At 36.0% G+C, this 20297-nt stretch overlaps 3 protein-coding genes across 4 annotated transcripts; 2 read left to right on the forward strand and 1 right to left on the reverse strand.

The window, feature by feature from the left end:
* The first annotated feature begins 57 nt into the window (after nucleotides 1–57).
* Nucleotides 58–7111, forward strand: LOC124156241 (GPN-loop GTPase 1). The gene is made up of 6 exons (XM_046530652.1): nucleotides 58–353; nucleotides 442–548; nucleotides 622–879; nucleotides 1021–1250; nucleotides 4671–4906; nucleotides 6906–7111. The coding sequence occupies exons 1-6, from the start codon at nucleotides 143–145 to the stop codon at nucleotides 7022–7024; spliced, it is 1161 nt and encodes a 386-aa protein (XP_046386608.1). The 5' UTR covers nucleotides 58–142; the 3' UTR covers nucleotides 7025–7111.
* LOC124156242 (GPN-loop GTPase 3) lies at nucleotides 7105–14856 on the reverse strand. 2 transcript variants are annotated; one of them, XM_046530653.1, is made up of 4 exons: nucleotides 14644–14856; nucleotides 13774–13970; nucleotides 11329–11649; nucleotides 7105–7392 (listed from the first exon to the last, which is right to left on the reverse strand). In XM_046530653.1, exons 1-4 carry the CDS (start codon nucleotides 14686–14688, stop codon nucleotides 7134–7136), a joined length of 822 nt encoding a protein of 273 aa, XP_046386609.1. In that variant the 5' UTR covers nucleotides 14689–14856; the 3' UTR covers nucleotides 7105–7133. The 2 variants fall into 2 exon arrangements, with proteins under 2 accessions (XP_046386609.1, XP_046386610.1); XM_046530654.1 differs by lacking the exon at nucleotides 14644–14856 and adding an exon at nucleotides 14212–14309.
* A 192-nt stretch (nucleotides 14857–15048) lies between these two features.
* On the forward strand, nucleotides 15049–19829 carry LOC124156245 (actin-related protein 2/3 complex subunit 3). The gene is made up of 4 exons (XM_046530658.1): nucleotides 15049–15214; nucleotides 15443–15616; nucleotides 15708–15903; nucleotides 19174–19829. The coding sequence occupies exons 1-4, from the start codon at nucleotides 15209–15211 to the stop codon at nucleotides 19329–19331; spliced, it is 534 nt and encodes a 177-aa protein (XP_046386614.1). The 5' UTR covers nucleotides 15049–15208; the 3' UTR covers nucleotides 19332–19829.
* The last annotated feature ends 468 nt before the right edge of the window (nucleotides 19830–20297 follow it).

The raw sequence follows: 20297 nt of genomic DNA on the forward strand, positions 1-20297 counted from the left end.
TATTGCATGAAATGACGTGGTGATATTCTATTGGCTGAAACATTAAAAAGAGTAACGTAATGCAACTCCACGATAGCTGAATCGCGCAATGCGTGATTCCAAACAATATCAATGGTGGCAACTTGAATTTCACTTGTAAAACATGGCTGAATCCTCAGAAGCAGCATCAATGGAAGTCTCCCCATCGTCTACGCGAAAGCGTCCCATGTGTCTCATATTTTTGGGGATGGCTGGTTCAGGGAAGACATCTTTAGTGTCTAGAATAACTACACATTTATATGGGACCAAGAGAAAACCTTATGTGATTAACCTAGACCCAGCTTGCAGACAGGTCCCTTATCCAGCAAACATAGGTTGTATATTTATCAGTTAACAGATTTCATAAGGTAGACTTCATTGGTGTCTCAATTTTATATATGAATAATTTTGTGTTTCTTTAAGATATCAGGGATACCGTCAACTTCAAGGAAGTGATGAAAAAATATAAACTAGGACCCAACGGGGCTATCGTCACATCTCTTAATTTATTTTCGTCCAAATTTGACCAGGTATGTCTGAAAATCTTAGAATCGGCTGAGGAAGCGGTTTTCGAATAATCTAATCAAAACTTTGCTTGTACAGGTGATCACACTGTTGGAGAAAAGAGCTGATGAGCATGAATACATTTTGTTGGACACTCCGGGACAGATAGAGGTGTTTACATGGTCAGCTTCAGGGAGCATAATCACCGAGTGTCTTGCGTCTGTATTTCCTACTGCTATAGTGTACGTGATGGATACTGTACGAAGTGTCAGTCCACCAACTTTTATGTCCAACATGCTCTACGCTTGTTCAATCCTGTACAAATCAAAATTGCCCTTTATAGTGGCCATGAATAAGGTTAGTTGAAGAATAAGCTATGTATAATTGCAGTTCATGAATAATTAATGCTGAAAATTATGTAATTGCCCAACATTTTTCTGTGTTCTATACGATATTAATGTCTTCGAGCCAGAGTAACCAAAGCTTATTAATTGACAGGTAGATATTGTCGATAATGGATATGCAATTGAGTGGATGCAAGACTTCGAAGCATTCCAAGACGCACTGGAACATGAAACGACGTATATTTCCAATTTGACTCGCTCTATGTCACTGGCATTGGATGAGTTCTACAAAGGGTTAAAATCAGTTGGAATGTCTGCCCTCGATGGTAAAGGAGTTGAAGATTTCTTTAAACTGGCTGAAAAAGCTTATGATGAATATGAAAGGTTAGTGAAGAACTAAGTTTTGAAATTTTTTTATGGAATGGGCTTGTAGAATTCCTGTGGTCTATTTCTTTGGTCGAGGGTCATAGTAAGGTGATTTTCGAAGTCTGAATCCATTGCTTACCAATGTCATTATAGTGCTTAATATAAGCATTTTTTGTATCTGGCTGTATTGTCTTATTCTTTGACACAAAGTAAGGTCCTGTGATTTTTTCGGGGGTTTCTATTGTGTTATGCTTGTCATAAAGATAACTATTCTGTGGCGGACTATTTAGTTATTCCTCATGAAATTTTTGCAAACTCATATACCTACTCCATCAATAACCAAAATGGACCATACAAAGGAATATGAGGGGACACTAGTATTTGTATGCGTGTCACAACATTAAAGTTGGCATAAGCATTTAGTTTCCTACAAAATCAGTATGTCAATATAGTGATTTTGTAGGAAACTAAAAATCTAGCTGTACATTCTTTGGGCAACTTTGGGTTTGACTTTCCCTCAAACACCCTGTTTCCCCTGTGGTGCACATCAGTCCTACTTTTATTCGATGGCCTGACAACCTTTATATGGATCCTTGGTTTATCCTGACAACCAACTAAATGGAAATTGCTGATCCACGCATGTCTTCTTCTTATCTCCATAGTTTCCAAATCAAGGGCCGCGGAACATTCCTCTTGTGACTCAACTTTTTTTTTTTAAAAGCAAGCAACGGTGTAGAATAAAATCAAAGAATGCTGCGATTCATTTTTATGACCACCTCTGGATTCCATTCTTTTTCCATCTACAACTTCCCTTATAATGCGTCTCCTTTACAATCGCACAGCAGCTGCTTGTTTACCCGGCGCGGCCCCGTTTGGCAATATATTATACCATTAAAGAGTTGATTAACATTCACAAATATCAATATATTCTTAGATTATGGATCACAGAAAAATTACAAATAAATTGAAAGTGTTTCTATCAGTTTTATTTTTTCTTTCGGGGTAATCTATAGGACAAGATAATGTTTGAATATTTTCATAAATTTATAACAAAATATAAGTTCTAAAAATGCCCAAAAGCCATTTTATTAATCTGCACTGATGAGTGTAAATTATTGTGGAAGATGAATGTTGTAGACGTAGTAGTTTTCCCTAGGTTGAGTTACAAAGTTCATTAAGTTGAAAAAACGGCTAATTTTACGGTGCGCGAAGTCATTTATTGCACTGGTGTGTCTACATTTTTGAATTTTTTGTAAAAAAAATAAATCAGAATTTAGGATGAAATTTTCTTTAAAATGACGTATAATTCATTATCATAACATGCAGTGAAGCCAGGATATAAATTTGCAAAGTACAGCGGCACATCATTTTGATGCCGACAGTATACAGCCAAGAAAACAGCTTTTTCTTCTGTAGAAGAAAACACTGTCTTCTTGGCTGGCAGTCGAATGCATGAGGATCAACGTTGCTCTTTATTTTCATATTTCCTCCCTTGATTTTAAACATCATGGAATTTTCTATGTCCTCCCGTAACTGAAACTGAACAAGTGCCATAAATAATTCGAGTCCATCGTACCCATCGAGAAACAAGTATCTCGATTTTTGTTGAGAAGTTGAGTTTTTATTCTACGGCGGCCAAACTATAGAAAAATCTGTTTCAAGTTATTCAGTCGATGAAATATGGAAATATTATTTATATTAAAGTTATCTTCCCGCACATAGCACACGGGTTTATTATACTCTTATTTTTCCGTACTGCTCATCCCGACAGACGGCATGCATCGAGGCTTTTCTTCTAATTTCCTCCGTGGGAATACAGACAATAATTTTTTCTGGGGTGTTATTGCACAGAGGAACAATGCACCACTTGTAATTTTTCCTTATTTCAGCCATGTTCTCCTTTAAACGCAACGTGGCTCTTCCAAACCTGCAGCTACGACGTTACTGGGCTTGGATCTTGGACTCCTACTGAATTATGACGTCACGGCGTGAGATTAGTGGGGGCAATATTTTTTAGCCCACAAAACGCGGGAGACTTTTGGGAGTCATTTTCTAGTGTATAAACTTACAGAGTTTTTAGCGGAAAAACGTATATTGCGGTACTCAGTGTTTACTGTAGTATATCAGCATACTGTCTATAAAAAGTATGCAATTTCCCTATTCCCTGGCTAAGACCATGGCGAAATTGGCTTTTTCACCTACTTTTTAAATGGTCCAATGGGATAGGTTTAAAAATCAAAGGGAATTATATTTTCCATAGAGTACAGTATTCTTATGTTTTCATGTAGATAATTATAATAATAATGTAAGCCTACTGTAAGTGTTTCTAATGGGTTAACCAAAGCACTGCGTGTCAGGGAATTGCAAACACTTGAATATTTCTTAAAACTTGCCACCGAATTTAACTTTTGGTACTATAGCACACCATTGTAAATACATACATACAGTAAGCTTATTTTATGCATCTGAAGATGTCTCTTAGTGCAAAAATTGCTGTCTTCTGTTGAATTTACCAGTGCAAGAGTATCTATGCCTCCAAACTGGCATTCCATCTCTAAATGGACCCCATTCAGGCATTGCACCAAGAGATTCAAAAACTTTTTGATCTATTAAATGAAAGAGCTATCTTTCAAATTTTTTATTATAATGGTGTTAATGGAAAAAGTGTTGTAGGTAATTTTTTTTATTATTTACAATAGTATATACCAAGTATGATATTAAATAAAATATTTCAGTGTATGTGTGTTAACGATTTATTGGTTACCAAATTAACAATTACAATCTTACAAGTATTGTCGGTGTAGTACCGTGGGGCATTTGAGAATTGTTGATTAAAATGTTTTTGAACGTTTGAATTTAAATATTGTTGGAAACTATATTTCACAGTTTTTATCATGTACATAATATCTTACGCAAAGTCTAGCTTTAAAATATGCCATAAATCATTGCTCTACAACAATTTGTTATAGATAGAGAAGGAATTACATGATTCAAGGCACTTGTATAGCTAAAGTGTACATAATTTACTCAAGAATATTGTTTTATTGGCATAATATTTTCAAAATAATTAGGTAGATTGATGTGATTATAGATCCATACAGAAAATTATCACTGTTCTAGTCTTGAATTTTACTGTCTGATTACTAATTACCACAGCTTGCGAGTTTATTTTTTAGAATAAAATGACTTATTACTCCATTACATTTACTCAAAGATATAATTGTTGGATAAGTCAAGCCTGGTAACACCAGTTGGATGAAAATAGTTAAACCAGAATTCAAGCAAAATTCTTCTTTGCTTGTTATTACAACCTATCACCTTAGGGCTGTTGTGCGAGTAGTATTCATTTGTAAACATAGTTACTGCCAACAACCTAGACCATCCCTGTTATAGGCATTTTTCTCTAATGGTTGCATTGTTGTTCCAATGTATGTTTAGTGACTACCGGGTGGAGTGGGAAAGGATGAAGGATGAAAAAAAATCCCAAGAGAAGGATAACACAGAAGCACAATTAAAAGAATTGGAGAGAGATCTAGGTGGAGGGAAAGGAAAGGGACTGCCATTGATTGGCTCTGCTCCTGTTGGCCAAGATCTTGCTGATGTTTACTTGAATCCTGCTGGTAGCAGTGATGAAGAAGATGAAGATATGGCTGTGTCTAATGACCCTGATGATGGTGAGTGCATGTTGTTCTGTGTTAATGTTATTTTTTTCATTTAATTTGAGTTCTTTCTATGTATTGGTCCTCAATCGTGCATTTAGCAAAGAGATTCAAAAGTTAGGTTTGCGTTGGTAGGCCTGAAAAGATTTGTATGAAAAAGGGGTGTTCTATGCCATTCAGTCATTTCAAGTTTGTTGTATGTTGTTGAAATCATGTAACAGAAGTAAACATGTGGATTTGCTAATCCAGAAGACCTGTTACACTAACACGGGGAAGCGGGAAGATAGAAAGTTTTCCATTTTTGCTTATTCCTACCAAGCTATGCATTTAACTGTTTCTTAAGGTTTAATGTGTATTTTTAATGTTGTAAATTTCTGGTGATTACTGCATTCTGACCTATTGTATGAATAATTAACAACTACTTATTCTGCTGTTCACATTCTGAGCTCCATATACAGTTTGATAGGCCCTTATCAAAGCAATTTAGTACCAAACCAAGATTTATAACTTCAGGTGTGTTTTTTTACAAGCTCCAGTTGTGAGCCATCCATCCAGCTTCTCTCTCTGGGGAAAATTTAATGGGTTGCTCCAAGACAGAACTGGAATGGGAAGGTTTCTTAGAACATGAACATGTATTTCCATACGTTTACATAATTTTTTGGGTAACGTTACAGATAAATTCTTCCGAACTGATCAACATTTTGAAGCATTAGTCATTTCATGTCAGTTGATGAAAACCTGCCCCTGCTATCCCTTATTTTTATAAAACTTGTTACATAACATGTTTTTAATTATATTAAGTCCTCTACTTACAAACTTTCAAAGATACGAAAGCATTTTAAAAATTGAAACGTGCCCAAAATTTAAGATTTGGCATTGTTGAGGTTGGCCGTCGCAACACTGTGTGGCGTAGAGGAACTTGCTTTTCGACACATTGTTAATGAACTATCAATTTAACGGTAGTGAAGTCAGGAACTGTTCTGCATTTCACACTGTTTTCTTTCCCACGGCAGCAAAATTTTTTTGGCTCCAGTCACGTCACACGCGCAGCTAAATCATTTCATCGCCATCACGAAATAATGCAGATGTGTAATGCAGTATTGTATTCTGCAAGATAACTACACTTTTCGTTGTCTTTCTTAAGATTTTCACAAACAAGGTCTCTAAATGCATCTTGTTCATATTTCGAGGACTTACTGTACTTTCTGTGGGTGCAAGAAGGTATTATATAGTATTGTTTCCAGAAATAAGACTTTCAGAATTTTTTATTGTACTTTATTTTTAGTTTTGCTCAGGATTCTTTAATTCCTATAGATCACTGGCATTCACATAGCAGGTTCAAAGTATATCTCAATGCCAAGATTCTTTACGAGTACATAAGTCCTTAATAGTGATGGGGTATTTCTTGAAGTGATTGTTAGAACCAGAACCATAGCCAAACTGCTTCACAAAGTATAGCTGACACTACATTTAAATTTAGGTTCAACATCTAACTTATCAATGGGTGAATAATCAGTCGTATATGAGAAATTTGAAATTTAGGTAAATGCACTTAAGCAGTACATTTATTTACATATCCTACATTTATCAAACCAGGGTCTTAGTTAACATCCCCACATGTTTCTCAGGGTTGGGGTTTTGCTGGTAATGGCTACTAGGGGAAACTTTGACTTGTTTTCAGTCATCGCTGCTCTTTTTCTGGTCACTCGCCTGGCATTATCTTGATGAGGATGTCCCATGGTGTCTGCCACTGTGGAGAGTAGGGTTTGGGTGGAAAAGAGCAGGATAGGGAGAGAAGGGAGGTAGCTTTAAAAGGAGGTTTTACAGTACTACTCTTATTTAATAGGCTCTGATGGCCGGTGGATGACATCATGGCATATCTATTTATACATATATGATCTTCTAATATGTATACATATATATGTAGTTATTCCGTTTCTATCATTCAATTAGTTACAACAAATTTTATTCTTATATAACCTATGTAGTTACTTATACTTTAATTTCCTGACAGATCCTGAAGAATTGAAAGAAAAGGACTCCTTTCAGAGCTTTTTAGAAAATCAAAAGAAAAGGCAAAAAGATCGTCGAACTGCTGCTGAAGATGCAGCCAAAACTGCCACCAAAGAATAGAACAAGTGCTGTATTAAATATTTGCCACAAACATTTGTAAATTATTTCCAACGCTTATTTTTTAAAATAAAACAGATACCTTAAAAATGCAATTATTTTATTAATCATATCAATCGTCATCCTCCTCCGGGGGATCAAAATCCCTTATCTGTACATCTGCATCTTCTCCAAATTGTATGACATTATTAATTGATAGAACTAAATCACCAATGTTCTCCTCGTCCCTCAAATCTAGGGGATAAAACCTAACCAAACTATAGTCTTCAATTAAAGCACCCAAAGCTTCCGTCAGTGCTTGATACTTCAGATGCCACCTAGAGTTATTTGCCACATCACAAAGTAAGTTTCTAGCATCAGGCTCTATAAACCTGAAAAATAAAAAAAATTTATTGCTCACAATCATTGCCCACTGATCTTGTGAAATAGAAGTTGCAAAAAATGACATTGATCAAAGAAATAAGAAGATGGGGATTAATTAGCTAAAAATTATATTTTACAGTACAATTCCATCCATGTGGTTAAATTACAACTGAACCGAATCCAGATACCTAAATATTTAAATACTGGAAAAACTATTACTGATTGATGGTAGAGGACACTCACAAAATAGCCTGGTGTTGAAATAAAATTGCTGTGGTAACAGATCATGCATTTTTTCAGCCAGGATAATAAGGTACAAATGTCTTGAGTCATACCAATGATGCATGAAATAGCTTTACAAGTAAGGAGAATGTTTACACATTTAATGTCTAACATCAATTTCAAATGCATATTCTCATTGCTTAAGGAATAAAATGCAATAATTTTTACTTGGGAAGATCCTCATGATAGAAAATCAATAACTCTATTAATTGCTTTGCATGTATTTGATCAATTCAATTAAAGCAAATTATTGATATTCATACTGATCACTTGATCATTATACCTCTATGGGATATAATGAATACTCCAATTTATGAACTGTTACTTCATGGAGTGACACCAATTTACAAGCAACACTCCCAGTTCAATTCTCTGTTCAACTCAATATGGATTATTAAATATTCTTATAAATATTACCACCAGTGCTCTATGCTCAGTAATCAGTTGAACTGAGTGCATAAGGTTGAATACAGCCTATGGGAGCTGGGGTTTTTGTCACACTCACGCATGTTTATGATACGACCAGTGAAGTTCAAACTTAAGACAAAGAGAGTAGTGTCTCAGCCAAGTGCTTGCTTGTGTAGACATTGCTGGAGTGTATAGAGCAGTGGCAAAATGAGAACAATGACATTATCACCACAAAAAAGATATAGGTCTGATGAAAGTACCTCAAGGTATTCTAAAATTAAAGATATAAATATAATAGGTAAATTTCATTAAATAAAAGACATTGCCTGCTATCCAGCTATGCATTCATGTCGCCTTTCCCCATAACTACCCCGGGTAAGGAGGACTTCACTGTTTTCCTTTTTTGTATTTCAAATACAAATTTCTAGAGTACAGTGATACCTCAAAACATGCTGCTCGACATACAAGTTTCTTGAGCCACGAGCTTCTTGAGATACTGGGCTGTAACTCAGGCCAACAACCTGTTTGAGATCCGTACCAAATTCTGAGATATGAGCCAGCAGCCTTTCGGGAAGCTGACTCGTATTTCAGTAAGTTTGTGCAACAGGTGCTGAGATCACAGCCACGATTTAACCTCATTTTCTTGCATGTTACCACAGAGTTAAGTCCTATCTCGTTTTTTCAGTTTTGACTCACATTTTTTGTGTGCTACGTTGGGGCTGATGAAAGTAATTGAAAATAATAGTGGTGAGGCAAAATATAAAATGTAGGCAATACATGTAAAACAACAAATATGTAATAGCAAAACATGAGCATGGTGTAAAAGTAATAGATCTTGCCAAGATGCACAATCACACAACATCCACAATTTGCACCATCCTTAAACAAAAGGATGCCCTAAAGCCGTCAGTGCCCAAAGTATTTTTAAATTCACACACATTTCGCTTTTAAAAAATATGATACACAGGAGCTCAACACAATGAACACAATTCAAGCTGACTGAATAATAGAAGAAACCTTCTACTAATTATCTGCACCAAAATGTACAATAAAATTCACATGTTAAATGCATTGCAGGAGTATTAGCTCAGCACTGCAATGGGTGCTATATGGCACCCGTGGGCGTTGACGGGTTAAAGGTACTTATCTTCCAAAAGAAACTAATATTCTATCCCAATTAAAGACAAATATCCATGAAGAAATGGAGAAGACTTTACTGCTGTGGGTGAAAGAGAGCTTGCAGGAGATACAGTGACAAAGATTATACGTAGTTGTATGCAAAAAGCACACAGCATTTATGGTGACCTAAAGAAGAAAAAAGCAACGACTTCAGAACAGACAGCAGCAGATACGTTTAAGGCAAGCCATGGCTGGTTCAACAATTTTAAAAGAACTGGTATCTGCTCTATGGATAGGCACGGGGAAGCCATGAGTGCTGACGTGTAGACAAACGGACTAGAGCATTCCACGTTTTGCTATGCTTATTGCGAGCAAAGATAAATTCCCCAACAATCAACGTCGATGAAACAGAATTGTCCTGTCCTGGTGCACTTTCATCACCTCAGAGGAAATGAAGATGTCACGCCATTAACGCATGAAGGACTGCCTGACCCTAGAATCGTATGTAAATGCTAACTGTAACTGATAAGTCAAGCCACTGCTAGGTTATCATTTCAAAAATTCTCATGCCTTTAAACTCAGGATATTCTTAAAGAAATGCTACATGTTATGAGGCACACCAATCCAAGGGTATAGGTTATGAGCTAGTTCTTGTTTAACTACATAAGTACATACATATCTACTTTGATCTTGCCATGAATAAATATCTTATGGTGAAAAAACTTCCACTAAAAGCACTGCTGGTCCTTGATAATGCTCCAGCCCCCTTATCTGGCCTTGAAGATGACATTTTCAACAAGTTCAAATTTGTCAATGCCCTGTACCTCCCACCCAACACGAATTCAGTCCTGCAACCTTTGGACCAGCAGGTCATTTCTAACTTTAAAAAGCTTTACATAAAGCACTTGCTCCACAGATGTTTAGAGGCAATCAAACATACAAATGTAACCCTTGGAGAGTTTTGGAGAGATCACTACAACATTGTGATCTGATTACGTACCTAGGTAAGGCAAGAGGTTCAAAGAAGAACCTGGGACTCGGCATTAAAAAAGCCTGGGCCTGCTGCTGTTGCAGAGAGGGACTTAGAAGAATTCAAACCTGGCAATTGTGTACCTCTAAAGGACGATGGGTCTGAAGGCAGATGATCTAGCTCCTTACAGAACATGAGGTGGAATTCACAACTGAGGAGTTAAAGGACCTACAGGTGATGCAACACACAGAGCTCCGGCAAAAGATCAGCAGTGAAGAAGAGAACGAAAATGAAGTTATTTTGACAAGTTAAATAAAAGACATACAGACATTGAGGGATAAGCTGTTGAGTTTCATAGAAAAAAACATCCAGAAAAAGTTTCAACTGGTCATACTTCATAACTTTTTGATGACACTTGTTTCACTCATTTTCATAACATTTTAAAAGGCAGGCAAAGACAATCCTCTTTGAGTTGTCTTCTATTCAAAAGACAGGCAAGAGAAAGTTCCGAAAGTGAATCAAAGAGGCAAAAATAAGTTTTTAGAGTAAGATTAAATGTAAAATAATTTAAGTTTAAGAAAGAAAATGTATTTTTTACAGTTCATTTTTTGTTATTTAATTTTAATAAATGAAGCTCTATTTCAGTTCAAATATATAGCTAAAGTGCAGTTTTAGATTACTGTCTACATCCCTTCCTCTCTCCCTCTTCACCTCTGTTAGATGCAATCACTGGTCTCCAAGGTAAGACTATGGTATTAACAATTACAGTTCTATTTTGGATATTTTCTTTTATTAATTATGCACTTCTGTGTGTGTGTTCCTGTATTAAAAAACATACTTTTCCTTGAATTTACGGTACTTTGGAATTATTATTTTGGTTGCAACAGATTGTTTACATTTCTGCTACTTTTAATGGGAAATGAATCATTTGTGACATGAGCTGATTGAGTTAAATGCTTGGTCAAGGAACAAATTAACTCGTCTCTTAAGGTATCAGTGAAATTTGTACTTGAGATACAACTTTCAGGATAAATTTGCATTTTGTACAAATTGCAAAATACAATTCAAATGTATTCGCCCACGTCTGAATTTAAGGTCTCATTAACCTTTTATAACTAAAATTATGTATTTATTCCTGATTAATGTAAGTGATAGTAAAACTTACCGTTCGAGTTGCTTCTTTGCTGATTTCCCCAACAAATCAATTTTGCTTAGAACATTCACATGTGGGATAACAAGATTTACCATGACACTCAGGGCTGTTAAGGTTCCAGCCAAAAACTTTGCACCATCAATCATAAACTGAGAATCCAGGATAAAAACTCCACAAACTCTAAAGTTCCAGTTTTGTAAAACTTCAACTAGATCTTTCATTACAGTCATATGTGAGTATAGTTCAATTTGCCCAGGGCAATCAAATAAAATGTAGTCATCTTCATCCTCACCAAGCTGTTCTTCAAGCCAGTCTCTATTTTCCAAAAGGTATCTGAAAAACATCATGAAAGTCAATGTTTTAGTTTAATTTATTAACATCTCCTTAGTAATAATTATTTGTTAGCTAGCTCAACAGATACATTCATCAGGAAAATACCATATGCAATCCTAGATGCATGTTGCTAAAATTTTTTGACAGAAAAATCAAATCTTAATTGAGGAGTTGGTATGTCACATTGAATGAGACCTTCCTCATAATTGCCACTCAATCTGATAAATCGAGTTTCCCATAAACAGAAAACCACATCATACACCAGCTAAATGAGTAACAACATTAGGTGACAAAAGTTAGGGCACAGACTAGCTGCCTGGACACCTAGCAGTCCCAAGTATGATGCACAGAGGTGAAATATGCAAGGGAAGTGGTACAAGAAGCACTTCCATTATTTGACTCTGAGGAGTAGACAAGTTCAGGATTAGAGTATTTTCTGAAACCCAGTCATTACAGGTTGAAGTAGAATCAGGTTTCTCTTTACAATTTTCATCGATAGCTTTAAATTTGTCCAATACATTCAATCAACTTTAATGACCCTTGCTATGCATTCACTGCCTTGGGCTTTGAAGGGGGTATTATCCCTTCATCAATTTAGTTGGCACCAGTAGGGAAGGGTTGAATTGTCTAAAATGGTTTGGAATAAAAATTCTACCCTCAGGTGTTATGATGGCTATTTCCTCCTATTCTACCACCTTATGCTCTCTTTCCCCTGTTGCCTACTATTATCCCTCTCTCACATTCCTATTCCATGCACCTAAGAGACAGGAGCTCCACCTCCAAGAGGCATGAGCTACATCAGCACCTCCTCAGATAATATCTCTGCATTTAATGTGTAAACCATTATATAATAGGGCGGTTTCCTATTATTTTTTTATTGCCTAAATCGAAAGATTATTACTCCTGGAGTCTGCATTTCACGCTTTGAGATTTTTAAATTACGATATCTATTTTTCTAAAGAAATGGAATGTAGAAGCTCTGAAGGAGAGTATGAGGAGAGAATATCAGTAACTGTTGAATATTGCACCTGGGAGATTGAAAGTACAAAGACTGTTGAGGAAAGATGGGATAATATTAAAACTGGAAAAGTCAAAGCGGCTGAGAAGTCAATTGGGTATGTTGACAGTAAAAGGATAAAGAAGTCGTGGATAAGTGAGAACATGATAAGGGAAATTGAGGAGAGGAGGAAGTGGAAGAATGTGGACACAGAACAGGACAAAAGAATGTATGTATAGACAAATTAATAATCGATTACAGCATGAAACTAAGAGAGCAAGGGAGGTTTGGTGGAAGAGACAGTGTAAGGAAATGGAAAAGTTTCAGTTGTAAGGAGGGGTAGGCACGTTATATGCCAAAGTTAAGTCACTATCGGGTGGCAAAAGAAGGCAAGCCATGTCTAAAATTAAGGCTAAAGATTGAAGGATGCTAACCAAGCAAGAGGAGGTACAGAGTAGATGGAAGGAATTCGTGGAGGATCTGTATGAAGGAAGGAACAGGCCGGAGAGATTGACTTTAGAGGAGGAAAGTGAAGAGAATTCTACCTTCTTCCTAAAATTCTATTTCTTTTCTTATTCCTTCATATCATTACATGAGGTACTAGAAGTGTCAATACAAGGGACTCGTTTGGTTTGCCGTGCCATGCAGTCATGAATATGTGTACAATTGAAACTCATAGTCATAACGGACAGAGAATGAGGACCCAAGGGGTTTCCTTGGAAGGTTACAACGCAACAGGACTGGGACCCAGTAATTCAACTCATACGCCCACACACCCGGGGAGGGGAGTGGAATGGGAAGGAAAAAGGATGGAGGCACCGCCGCATCCTCTTAAGTCATAACCATTTGGGGCAATCTTAAGAATCTCACTTGACGTATTTACTTTGAATATGCTTGTGAAAAATAGAAGAAATATTAAAAGTGCTTTAGCTTCTAGTAATATTTATTTTATTTTCTGTCAGGTGGTGCCTCCAGTGTCAATGGATGCATGTGGTTGGATTATTATAAAGTCATTTTGTTAGTTTAAAAACAGAAAGCAAAATAAATGCCAGAGTAAAACACAGCCAAATTCAAAAACACAATTAAGAGGTAGTACACTAGCACAAAAAGTAGGTAAAATAACTCACTCCATGCAAAACACCAGACCACCATTTGGGCCAAATTTCAGGTCTTCATCTTCCATGGCATCATCTAAATGAATGAGTTCCCTTATGTCCACTAATGGTTCATACTCAAAATGCTCAGCTGCGGGGTCAAGATTAACTACTTTAGCACTCTGTCTGGAAGCCTCGAAGTGTTTTAAAATGTGGTAACAGTATGTGGACTGCAAGAAAAAATTAAGTAATAAATAATCATTCTTCTTGCAAATCACAGGTTTTGAAATAAGCAAGTGAAAATTTCATTTAGCCACCAAAATTTTACACGCCTTACATAAGAATGCCATAATACCAAAGGACTAAGCTATCAACATAGGCACCTTGAGGGCAATGATTGCATCACAACGTCGATTATTATAACTATATATGTACTACCCAAAATCGGCTGACTACTAACAGGTCAGCTACCTCAGATATGCAGTAATTTATGTCCATGACTTATCCAAGATATCTGCAAGGCTTGTTTCTTTCAACCTATATCATTTTGATCCGAATATGATTTCATAAAAGGCCTTTCACTTAGGGGGTGACGAGGCAATAACATTAATTCAAGTACGGACTTTCTCACAGGATGACTCGTACCTGACGACACACGGTACACTCGGCTACGTAATATCTCCACTAGGGCATAGAAATCATCCTGAATGAGGATAAATCTTAGGAAATGAGAAATCACTTGGGACCTCCTACGCCCCAGGAATTGTGATAACTTTACAAATTTCCAGCTGCTTTATGGCATATAAATTAAATTTAAAGAGAAAACATACACATATCATGTATTGGTGATAATGTTTGTGATATAAACCTAATAAAGTCGACTGAAAAGTTCAACAATATTACCTTTCCCGACCCTGCTGGTCCAACAACAAGCTGCGCGTAACGCATTTTGCAAAGTACTGCTTACTTTCGCTTCGATGCCTATTTCACCACGTCAGCATCCACATTAAGTTAAGCGGAACTATGAATTGTTATGAATCGAAAGGGAATTGACAACAGTCTACAAATTGACATGAAATTGACCACCGCGTTCTCCACACTGATGCTTAACGTATTTCATTTGTTAATTGGCAAGTACAAGTGTTATTAAATTATAGTACTCTGAGATTGTGATTAATTGCAGTTTTCACCTTTTTCAATATTTCGCTTCATCAATTTTTGTAGCACAAGGAAATTTACAGTACTCTAAGTTGGCTTAAGTATATCAGAGTATTATTTACTACCCTCGTCGTCTGCAAGTGTTCAAGTAGAGTTTCAATTGTTTTTTGGAAGGAGATAAACAGCGGAAACGTATTTTAAGGGACGAGTCGTTGGAATACCTATAATTATTTTTGAAACCGGGTTTTGGCTGTATTATATATCGATGATATATTTGTTTCCTTGCTGATTGGTACAAAAAAGGAGAAAAATGCCGGTGTGTATATAATCTTTTGTTACCTCTTTCCTGTAGTTGCTACACCTTCACTTAGCTCTCCATGTTGTCATTAAAGAATTACTGAGTTGAAGGCTAGCCGGCATTGCTTATTATAATGGAAATGGCTCGAATTTGATGCTGAACATCTGTTGCTATCTTTTTTATCGACATTTTTGAAATTCTTGGGTATATCTATTGGCTCATGAATGACTCACTCCTTCTGTGTAGGCATATCATTCCACACTTCTCGACCACTCCCAAGCTGTGGGAAATATGGCTCTACTTCCTGTGAAGACCCAATTTCGTGGTCCCGCTCCTCCTTTTTCAGGTGACATGGATATAATTGACGAAGCCCTCTACTATTTCAAAGCCAATGTTTTCTTTAGAACATATGAAATTAAGGTGACTGTTAATAGTTGTTCGGCTGAGTTATTTTTTGTCATATTTTTATGTGTTTATTAGTTTATTTTTATGATTTTTAACTATTTTTCAGAGCGAATCTGACAGAGTGCTTATTTACATTACCCTTTATATCACTGAATGCCTCAAACGTCTCCAGAAGTGCAGCAACAAAAATCAAGGCCTTAACGAAATGTACACCTTGGCCATATCGAAATTCGATATCCCTGGAGAACCAGGCTTTCCACTTAATTCTGTCTATGCCAAGCCGTCTACTCCTGTTGAATCAGGTATGCCTCAAGTACAAAGACGGACAAAGCTATGTAGCCTTGGCTGACTGGCTAGTTATTTCCTTGTGATGTATTCCTGTAGATATTACAAGATCTGTCTTGTCACAGTATTTTTGGTGTTGCCTCTAATGTCTCTCTGTAGTCATTCTTTTTTGCAGGAGAGAAAAATGTTAGATTTAAATAGAAAATGATTGTGTTTGCCGCAGATTGCTGGCTGTACAATTTCTCACATATTATCCTTTATTTATTTTTACATTTTGCATTTGAATGAATAGCACGTACATACGGTTTACTTTGCAGAATATATGAAATTCTTTAGCAAATATAGGACAACCACACACTCAGGGAAAAATTTATGATTTTTAACTGCTTTGGAAGTCTTTCGAATCTGCTTTGAAAAATCAAATCTGTCATGGAACTGTTGTGGAACTCATATCCACTCATTTGTGGTGATTCCCTTTCAAACTGCTTTGTACAGTGTGTTTGTTGTTATTTTCTTCACCTTTTGAACTCCTTTTTAACAATTCGACAGGATTTCCCGACATCATCATTTGTATTGTAACTGCTGTGAATGGAGAAGATTCTGTGTAACTGCTTTCCACATATTTGCTGCTCCTTTGTAATGACATCTTATACTTTGTAGACGTCATCATTGTTTTGGAACTGGCTTTTATGCCCTGAAACATGTCCTGGCTTAAAGTTCAGTCCAAATAATTCGCTTGAGAAAAGGGAAATTCTCTAATATGCGCAATAGAAATGCATAAGAAGTTTAAGAAATAGTCCTAAGTCAGTTAATGGAGATGAAACTCCAAAATCGTCATTCAATTGAGTTTCAAAAATAATTATTCTATTTTACTTGTTACGTAAACTGTTTTTGGGGCTGTTCCACAAAAAGGTTATCTTCACTACGTACAGATACATAATCTTTGTTCCATAAAATAGGGTTTTCACGGGCAACTTCAGAGCAAACATTTTTAATAATGGCATCTTTCGGCACTATAAAAGGTTTGCCTATTGACTGAAAATAATGTCTTTGAGAATTCTGAATACTAAATCTATGGTTTTGCGATTGCACTTTGTGGAATTGTGACATGATATTCAGGTCCCCAGAAAGCCCTTTTTTGTGCATTTTCCATTGGATTTTTGAATATTTAACATGACGGATTTCAAGAATAAATATCCCAAAACGAAGGCACTTCACTCAGAAATGGACTCTGAATGATCCATGTGAACCACGCTATACTGGAGGAAAGCTCTCGATGTGGACTTTCTTGACCACTAAAGCCCCTTAATCCCACTCAACCCTTGAAGAGCTCAATGAGTACACACCAGCATGCCCCTGTTCTGAGGACGCATGCGTCAGGCCGTCACTGGCAGCTAATTTTGTAAATATGTATTATGGGAGCATTTTCTAGAGCTGTGACTGGACACCATTTCAAAATAAAGTTTCTGCTGGACTTGACTCCGCCACTTTTGCCTGCCATAAAAGCTCGAAGCAGTACCCGCATGAATTCCTAGGCAACTCCAAAAGGCATCCTGAACTTTTACGAAGCAGTTTCCATGGTGTACAAATGAGTTTCAAAATGGGTGAATGAGTGGTAAAAATCAGTTCCAATGTTAATTCCAAATGAGTTTCAAAGGTTGAAGACGTAAGGAAATTTGTTCCATAGCAGTTACCATTGCAAATCCAAAGCAGTTCAAAATGTGTTACGTATGAGTTAGAAAGGTGTAAAAATGAGTTAATGACATGGCAGGATGCTATGGTGCCATGAACTGCTGTGTGTCTTGTTTCAATTCCACTGCATTTCAAAAGCGCTTACAAATCAGTGGTCGCAAAGTAGATAGATATTAATGATAACTAAATGTGCCAATGGTTGTAAAAAAGCATGCATATTGGAACAGAACTTGAAATCGTGTACACCTTCTTGGTCACATGCTGATTTTGATTAAAATTTCAGTTTGGCTGTGATGTGTGATTGAACTTTTGCACGGTTTTTACCATAACCAAGTCATGAAATTAGTCAATTTTTCATTCAATTATTGGTGAATTGTAATTAAAACATAAAATTTAGTAATCCCATGAACATTTTCTAATTATTAAAACTGAGTTTATTTTCTAACAATGCATAGCTTGTCCTACCAAACACACTCAATGCTAATATGAAATGCATTACAGTCCAGTGTTATATGCACCATTTTTAGGGTGGCAATTGGTTTATCTTTCATTGTGGGATGATTTGAAATTCCCTTATTACCTAATTTGTTAAAGCATGAGCAAACAAAAATTAAATTTTAAAGTAAACATATTGCCTAGATTACGAAAAATGTTCATTCTGGTAAAACTAGCCTTTGCCTTGGAAAATAACCTCCAAATATGCTTGGTTTTACATCCTGTGACATTTACTGGTTGAGTACCTTCAGCTTGGTATCAAAACCTACTGATCAGTAAGAAATGTTTCATAGATTAATTTGTCCACGCTCACCCATCACAGCTGACAGGATCACAGGAAAATTAAATCATGGTAGAATGCCTTAAAAATAACAAAATCATAGCTTAGGCCAGGGCCAGATTTTCCTATGCTCAAACCATTAGCAAATTTTAAATTACACTGTTCTGAAAACAGTGAATGCTAAAACACAACGTAAAACAAGGGGAAATTCTATGCGTTTGACTAATAAACAGACATGTATTTTATTCCTCAAGTAATGTACAAATGGGAGGTGAAAGTGCCTCATTTCATCTAAATCTGGCCCTGACTAAGGCATATATACCTTTGTGTGCTGCATATTTCTTTTACCAGGCAAACTATTTTGGAAATGGTGGGAGGTTTAATTTGGTTATTTTGAGGCCAAAAATCAAGTGAAGCTCTCTTGGCAAGAGCAGAAAAGTTAAGTTGTCAAATTCACTTACAGCAAGCCATACAGGAAGATCAATTTTAGAAAAAAAATTCAGATGGATTATTGTAATCTATATCTGCTATGGGAAAAACTTTGGAAAAAGGTAATGCCTAATTTGCTATATGCTGTACGGTAGCTTATTGGGGAAATGGGAAACATTTCTTCTTAACTTGGTGATCGAAACTCTTCTTTCTAGACCCTGACATAGAATGGAATAGTCAACAGCTTAATACCATTGAAATAATTATGAAATTCTCAATGCCAAAATTTTCTATTCTTTAAAGTATTTAATATTTCCACTCAATATGTGTTACAAATTTCGTTTTATGATGAGATGATAAAATTTCTGTTTGGTGTGCTTGAAAATTACAGATCTAATGCGTGCATATCTTCAGCAAGTGAGACAAGAAACAGGAGTGCGTGTTTGTGAAAAAGTGTTCAGCTCTGAAGATGGCAAACCATCCAAGTGGTGGCTCTGTTTTGCAAGAAAGAAGTTTATGGACAAGAGTCTGTCTGGCCCAGGTCAATAAATGTAGATATTGTGAACAACTGTCATTAAATATTATGATGTTTTAGGATAGGTCATCCATGGTGGGTTATCAGCACTAAAAATATTCTTTAAGTATACAATAAAGCAATTTCATATTTCATTTTGTTATAAATGTGTGAAAGTTTATTTCATTTGAAAATCTATTTGCATTTATGTATTACAATAATGTTCATGAAAGTTAAAATCTTTTATTTGAATATGATTGAATATCTCATTAATTAAGCTTTTTTTCTCCCTTCATTAAATCAATTTAACATGAGTGGTAAAAATGTTACATGTACATAAATAGTAATTAATTTCTAGCAATGGTATGCATTTTATAAATTATACGTTCGAATCTGCTGACTGGGAGATAATACATAATTTGTAATTCCAATATTTAAGCATTTTGTAATAAATTGTTGAGATTCTTAATTTTAATTAATTTCATTAAATGTTTTGTGATGAATAGGAAATAAAGAGAATTTTTTACTCCTAAGAATGTGGACCCTTACTTAGTTTACTTACTTAGCATCGTGAAATGTAGGTTATATTTTATTAAACTTAAAATAATTAATGCAGTGCATTAATTTCTCTTTAAATTTTCTTCTTATGTGGGTACGTCTGCATAAATTTTTTTCACATAGCTGGCTTTTCATTTAAGGCAACCAATGGATGTTATAATTTGCTCTTGTAAGGGATGAAATGGTGGGGAGAAACTGGGCATCCCTCATGGGGATCACAGCATGATGTCCCATCTGATGGATGAAGTGCCCAGGAGACTGCACCTTAGTGGAGTTCAGTATTTCTGTGAAGGATGTCTGTTACTTCCAGCTATTAATTCTATGCATTCTGATTGGATTGTTCATGCTCTAGCTACATATGCATTTTAGTAATGAAAAATTCCTTAAAAACTAATTCCTTTATGTTTTTTGGATGTATCTTCTTTGAATCAGCAACCGGGGTG

The sequence above is a fragment of the Ischnura elegans genome, chromosome 3, assembly GCF_921293095.1.
Source record: "Ischnura elegans chromosome 3, ioIscEleg1.1, whole genome shotgun sequence".
In the NCBI taxonomy this organism is placed as follows: Eukaryota; Metazoa; Arthropoda; class Insecta; order Odonata; family Coenagrionidae; genus Ischnura; species Ischnura elegans.

Coding starts and splice junctions, on each gene's coding strand:
- LOC124156241 (XM_046530652.1), top strand. CDS start 143: ATGGCTGAATCCTCAGAAGCAGCATCAATGGAAGTCTCCCCATCGTCT. Junction 1,251..4,670: donor GCTTATGATGAATATGAAAG/GTTAGTGAAGAA, acceptor ATGTATGTTTAG/TGACTACCGGGTGGAGTGGG. Junction 4,907..6,905: donor GTCTAATGACCCTGATGATG/GTGAGTGCATGT, acceptor ATTTCCTGACAG/ATCCTGAAGAATTGAAAGAA.
- LOC124156242 (XM_046530653.1), bottom strand. CDS start 14,688: ATGCGTTACGCGCAGCTTGTTGTTGGACCAGCAGGGTCGGGAAAG. Junction 13,971..14,643: donor GACCAGCAGGGTCGGGAAAG/GTAATATTGTTG, acceptor TTTTTCTTGCAG/TCCACATACTGTTACCACAT. Junction 11,650..13,773: donor GGTCTGGTGTTTTGCATGGA/GTGAGTTATTTT, acceptor GATGTTTTTCAG/ATACCTTTTGGAAAATAGAG.
- LOC124156245 (XM_046530658.1), top strand. Junction 15,617..15,707: donor TTAGAACATATGAAATTAAG/GTGACTGTTAAT, acceptor ACTATTTTTCAG/AGCGAATCTGACAGAGTGCT. Junction 15,904..19,173: donor GTCTACTCCTGTTGAATCAG/GTATGCCTCAAG, acceptor TGAAAATTACAG/ATCTAATGCGTGCATATCTT.